Genomic DNA, 6,000 nt, shown 5'->3' with positions numbered 1-6,000 from the left:
GTACACTGCGTCTATGACTAAAATTGCAGAGAGGTAGCAAAAGAAACATAGTGGTCGAAAACATTGAGGAACTACAAAATGTACCTTAGATTTATCCAAGGTTTTTCTATAAAATGTATAAAAGCTCACCAGTAGAGATGGGGGCAAGCCCTGGGGGACGGTCCTGAAGTGGTTTCTGCCCAGACGGAGGTAGGAGAGCTGGGAGAGGGGTCTGAAAGCTAGAGGATCCACGTTGCCTTCACTCAGGAGATTCCCCTCCAACTCCAAGGTCAACAGGTCGCTCAGACCTTCGAGAAATTACACAGAAATTAAAATATGTTCCTATAAAAACGTCTCCCTGAGTTTGTTTATATAGTTTCAGACTCTTCCAATAACAATTATGTATGTTTCTGTTGTCAAAGTATTTTAGATTGAAGCACTATATGGCCTGAAACACCCCCAAAAGAAGTTTGAAAAGTAATTTGTAATTTGTATTTTTATCCAGTAAGTAGCAGCAAGCAAATTAGTTATGTCTTTGTACTACCTTGGAAGCTGTTCTCTTCGATCCCTTTGAGGTGATTCTCGTTGATCTTCAGCTCCTGTAGTGTTGATGGGAAGTCTGGTAGGACCTTCTCTAGGAGGTTGTTGTCCAGGTAAAGACGGCTCAGGAACTTCAGGCCCTGAACAACAAACATGAACAAAGTCTGTGTGTCTGTGTGTGCACGAGCGCTGGGGTGTTGCGAAAGCTAGACGATCAATGTCAGTTGTTTCGTTGACAATATAATAGTAATGGACAATAAAGTTAACCTCTATGCTAATGTGATTAGCATGAGGTTGTAAGTAACAAGAACATTTCCCAGGACATAGTCATATCTGATATGGGAAGAAAGATTAAATTCTTGTTAATCTAACTGCACTATCCGATTTACAGTAGCTATTACAGTGAAAGAATACCATGCTATTGTTTGAGGATAGTGCACAGTTATGAACTTGAAAAGTTATTAATAAACCAATTAGGCACATTTGGTCAGACTTGATACAACATGTTGAACAGAAATGCAATGGTTCATTGGATCAGTTGAAAACTTTGCACATACACTGCTGCCCTCTAGTGGCCAAAGACTAAATTGCAAAAGGGCTGGAATAATACATTACGGCCTTTCTCTTGCATTTCAAAGATGGTTCAGAAAAAATACAAAACAAGGCATGGTGTTTTCATTGTATTATCTTTTACCAGATCTGTTGTGTTATATTCTCCTACATTAATTTCACATTTCCATAAATTTCGAAGTGTTTCCTTTCAAATGGTACTAAGAAAATACATATCCTTGTTTCAGGTCCTGAGCTACAGGCAGTTAGATTTGGGTATGTCATTTTAGGTCCTGAGCTACAGGCAGTTAGATTTGGGTATGTCATTTCAGGTCCTGAGCTACAGGCAGTTAGATTTGGGTATGTCATTTTAGGTCCTGAGCTACAGGCAGTTAGATTTTGGTATGACATTTTAGGTCGTGAGCTACAGGCAGTACGATTTGGGTGTCATTTTCGGATACATTTTTTAAAAAGGGTCTGATCCTAATAAAGGAGATCAATAAACATGTATCATTGACATGTAATAGTATTGGCTAATAAAGTAGATCAATAAACATGTATAATTGACATGTAATAGTATTGGCTAATAAAGTAGATCAATAAACATGTATCATTGACATGTAATAGTATTGGCTAATAAAGTAGATCAATAAACATGTATCATTGACATGTAATAGTATTGGCTAATAAAGTAGATCAATAAACATGTATCATTGACATGTAATAGTATTGGCTAATAAAGTAGATCAATAAACATGTATCATTGACATGTAATAGTAATGGCTAATAATCTGTCATTCTGTCATAGTGGAAACAGTTAAAGAAATTGAAATATTGTACATTGGCTTGTAAACTACTCAGTATCAGACCTGGATTGAAATAGCAGGAATATTTATTTTCTTAGAAATACTTTGTGGGTGGGTGTGACCCGTAGCAGTGGGTGGGTGTGACCCGTAGCAGTGGGTGGGTGTGACCCGTAGCAGTGGGTGGGTGTGACCCGTAGCAGTGGGTGTGTGTGACCCGTAGCAGTGGGTGGGTGTGACCCGTAGCAGTGGGAGGGTGTGACCCGTAGCAGTGGGAGGGTGTGACCCGTAGCAGTGGGTGGGTGTGACCCGTAGCAGTGGGTGGGTGTGACCCGTAGCAGTGGGTGGGTGTGACCCGTAGCAGTGGGTGGGTGTGACCCGTAGCAGTGGGTGGGTGTGACCCGTAGCAGTGGGAGGGTGTGACCCGTAGCAGTGGGAGGGTGTGACCCGTAGCAGTGGGTGGGTGTGACCCGTAGCAGTGGGTGGGTGTGACCCGTAGCAGTGGGTGGGTGTGACCCGTAGCAGTGGGTGGGTGTGACCCGTAGCAGTGGGTGGGTGTGACCCGTAGCAGTGGGAGGGTGTGACCCGTAGCAGTGGGTGGGTGTGACCCGTAGCAGTGGGTGGGTGTGACCCGTAGCAGTGGGTGGGTGTGACCCGTAGCAGTGGGTGGGTGTGACCCGTAGCAGTGGGTGGGTGTGACCCGTAGCAGTGGGTGAGTGTGACCCGTAGCAGTGGGTGGGTGTGACCCGTAGCAGTGGGTGGGTGTGACCCGTAGCAGTGGGTGGGTGTGACCCGTAGCAGTGGGTGGGTGTGACCCGTAGCAGTGAGTGGGTGTGACCCGTAGCAGTGGGTGGGTGTGACCCGTAGCAGTGGGTGGGTGTGACCCGTAGCAGTGGGTGGGTGTGACCCGTAGCAGTGGGTGGGTGTGACCCGTAGCAGTGGGTGGGTGTGACCCGTAGCAGTGAGTGGGTGTGACCCGTAGCAGTGGGTGGGTGTGACCCGTAGCAGTGGGTGGGTGTGACCCGTAGCAGTGGGTGGGTGTGACCGTAGCAGTGGGTGGGTGTGACCCGTAGCAGTGGGTGGGTGTGACCCGTAGCAGTGGGTGGGTGTGACCCGTAGCAGTGGGTGGGTGTGACCCGTAGCAGTGGGTGGGTGTGACCCGTAGCAGTGGGTGGGTGTGACCCGTAGCAGTGGGTGGGTGTGACCCGTAGCAGTGGGTGGGTGTGACCCGTAGCAGTGGGTGGGTGTGACCCGTAGCAGTGGGTGGGTGTGACCCGTAGCAGTGGGTGGGTGTGACCCGTAGCAGTGGGTGGGTGTGACCCGTAGCAGTGGGTGGGTGTGACACGTAGCAGTGGGTGGGTGTGACACGTAGCAGTGGGTGGGTGTGACCCGTAGCAGTGGGTGGGTGTGACCCGTAGCAGTGGGTGGGTGTGACCCGTAGCAGTGAGTGGGTGTGATTTGGAAAGCAAACTGTCGATGTTGGCACTCCTGTCACGATAGGGAGTTTCTTGTTAACAAAATCAAGCTGTATTTTTGTTATAGAAACGTCCTGACTGTCTCTAGATTCTCACCTTAAGGGACCTTGGAAATAGAGAAGAAAAACATACTAAACGGCACTTGGAATAAAACAGAGACAAAAACCTGGTTGGTTTCAACCAGGAGGCTGAAACTTCCAGCAGTATAATAACCCTAAGCAAACATCAGAATCCACAAGGAAATGTTTAGTTGACCACAAAATCAACAGTCTCCAGATTTGAATTATATTGACCTTCAGTCGTGGAAGAGTGCAGTTCATAAGTCCATTAGAGCAGACAAAGGATATCAAGGATCTGTGAAGATTCTGTATGGAGGACTGGTCTAAGATCTCTCCCATGGTCTAAGATCTCTGTGTTTTCCAATCTCATAAAACATTTTAGAAAAAGGCTCAGTGTCGTGATCCTCTTAAGGGCAGTATGACGTAGAAAACAGGAGATCCAATCATTTTGACCCGTGTCTTTTAAAAATATATATATTTTGTATTACTTTTACAAAATATTTCTCTGAGCAAGTATATTAGTATAAAATAATATAATCTTCCCAAAAAATGTTTAGCATACAAAACATTGTTAAAATGTTACATCCTGAATTTAAAAGGGATTCATTTGAGATATTTTTGTCACGGGACTACACACAATAACAACCCATAATGTGAAAGCGGAGTGTTTTTTGAAATTGCACTAATTAATAAAAACTGAAAAGATAAAATGTCTTGGGTCAATAAGTATTCAACCCTTTTGTTATGGCCTCAATAACTTCAGGAGGAAAAACGTATCTTAACAAGTCCCACAATAAGTTGAATAGACTCTGTGCAGTAATAGTGTTTAATATGGTTTTTTAAATGAATGACTACCTCATCTGTGTACTCAGACATACAGGTCCCTCAGACGAGCAGTGTATTTCAAACACAGATTCAGCCACAAAGAACAGGGAGGTTTTCCAATGCCTCGCAAAGAAGAGCACAGATTGGTAGATGGGTAAAAATACAAAAAGCAGACATTGAATATCCATTTGAGCATGGTGAAGTTATTGTCAACACACCCAATCAATAGATACAGGCGTCCTTCCTAACTCAGTTGCCAGAGAGGAAGGAAACTGCTCAGGGATTTCACCATGAGGCTAATGGTGACAGACAGAGTTTCATGGCAGTGACAGGAGAAAACTGAGTATGGATCAACAACATTGTAGTTACTCCACAATACTAACCTAAATAACAGAGTGAAGGAAGAAGGAAGCCTGTACAGAAAAAAATATTCCAAAACATTCATCCTGTTTGCAACGAGGCACTAATGCAAAAATGTGGCAAAGCAATTCACTTTTTGTCCTGAACACAATATGTACATGTAGGTAGGGGTAAAATGACTTGGATAATAAACAAAGAGTAGCAGCAGTGTTTGCATGTCTGGGTCAATATGCGTGTTTTGTGTGTGTTTTGTGTGTGTGTGTTTTGTGTGTGTGTTTTGTGTGTTGGAGAGTCAGTGTAGAATATAAGTGTGTGGTTAGAGACCAGTGAGTGTACATTGAGTCTGTTCAAGAGAGTCAGTGCCAAACATATGAATAACTATTTAATAAAATAAGGGGGTCAATGCAAATAGTCCAGGTAACCATTGTAGTCTTATGGCTCGGGGACAGAAGCTGTTCAGGAGCCTGTTGGTGTCAGACTTGATAAGCAAGTCTTGACACCAAGCAGAGAGAACGGTCTATGGCTTGGTTGGAGTCTTTAATTATTTTCCAGGCCTTCCTTTCACACAGCCTGATAAAGAGAGGTCCTGGATGGCAGGGAGCTGGGCCCCAGTGATGTACTGGGCTGTCTGCACCACCCTCTGTAGCACCATGCGATCCAGGGTGGTGCTATTAACATACCTAGCATTGATGCAGTGTAACTCTTACTTAGAAAGCGTGCGGGCTGATGCCAGAAGAGAAAGACTTGTATTATGCTTTCAAGGTGTGTGGAAATGCTTGTGAAGCACTCTTATTTTGAAGGAAAGACTCTTACTTTGAAGGTGTGTGGGGCGATTCCAGCAGTTGTCAACTTATTCTTTCCCAGGTTGATGGACTCCAGGTTGGGGATGCCGTTGAACGCCCCCACTGGGATGGTTGTGATGGAGTTACCTGGTGGTTCAGCACAAACATTCATATGAAATCCCTTCACATTATTATCCTCAATGCTTAGATCGTCTAGATCAGGGTTGTCCAACCCTCTAACTGGAGATCTACAGTCCTGTGGGTTTTCAGTCCAACCCTCTAACTGGAGATCTACAGTCCTGCGGGTTTTCACTCCAACCCTCTCCCTGGAGATCTACAGTCCTGTGGGTTTTCAGTCCAACCCTCTAACTGGAGATCTACAGTCCTGTGGGTTTTCAGTCCAACCCTCTCCCTGGAGATCTGACAGTCCTGTGGGTTTTCAGTCCAACCCTCTCCCTGGAGATCTACAGTCCTGTGGGTTTTCAGTCCAACCAGTCCTGTGGGTTTTCTAACTGGGAGATCTACAGTCCTGTGGGTTTTCAGTCCAACCCTCTAACTGGAGATCTACAGTCCTGTGGGTTTTCAGTCCAACCCTCTAACTGGAGATCTACAGTCCTGTGGGTTTTCA

At 45.1% G+C, this 6,000-nt stretch overlaps 1 protein-coding gene across 3 annotated transcripts in view; it reads right to left on the bottom strand.

Annotated features, from left to right (window-relative positions):
- LOC112240697 (extracellular matrix protein 2) overlaps positions 1–6,000 on the bottom strand; it is a 148,055-nt gene that overhangs the window by 114,162 nt on the left and 27,893 nt on the right. For all 3 annotated transcript variants that reach the window (XM_042329503.1, XM_042329492.1, XM_042329498.1), the window contains exons 5-7: positions 5,404–5,519; positions 524–659; positions 130–287 (exon numbers count right to left, since the gene is read on the bottom strand). In XM_042329503.1, the coding sequence (XP_042185437.1) occupies positions 130–287; positions 524–659; positions 5,404–5,519 (410 nt within the window). The remainder of the gene's footprint in view (positions 1–129; positions 288–523; positions 660–5,403; positions 5,520–6,000) is intronic.

The sequence above is a fragment of the Oncorhynchus tshawytscha genome, linkage group LG02 (genome assembly GCF_018296145.1).
Source record: "Oncorhynchus tshawytscha isolate Ot180627B linkage group LG02, Otsh_v2.0, whole genome shotgun sequence".
In the NCBI taxonomy this organism is placed as follows: domain Eukaryota; kingdom Metazoa; phylum Chordata; class Actinopteri; order Salmoniformes; family Salmonidae; genus Oncorhynchus; species Oncorhynchus tshawytscha.
Note: the sequence above shows the minus strand (reverse complement) of the source record. Positions and strands in the feature narration are given on the sequence as shown.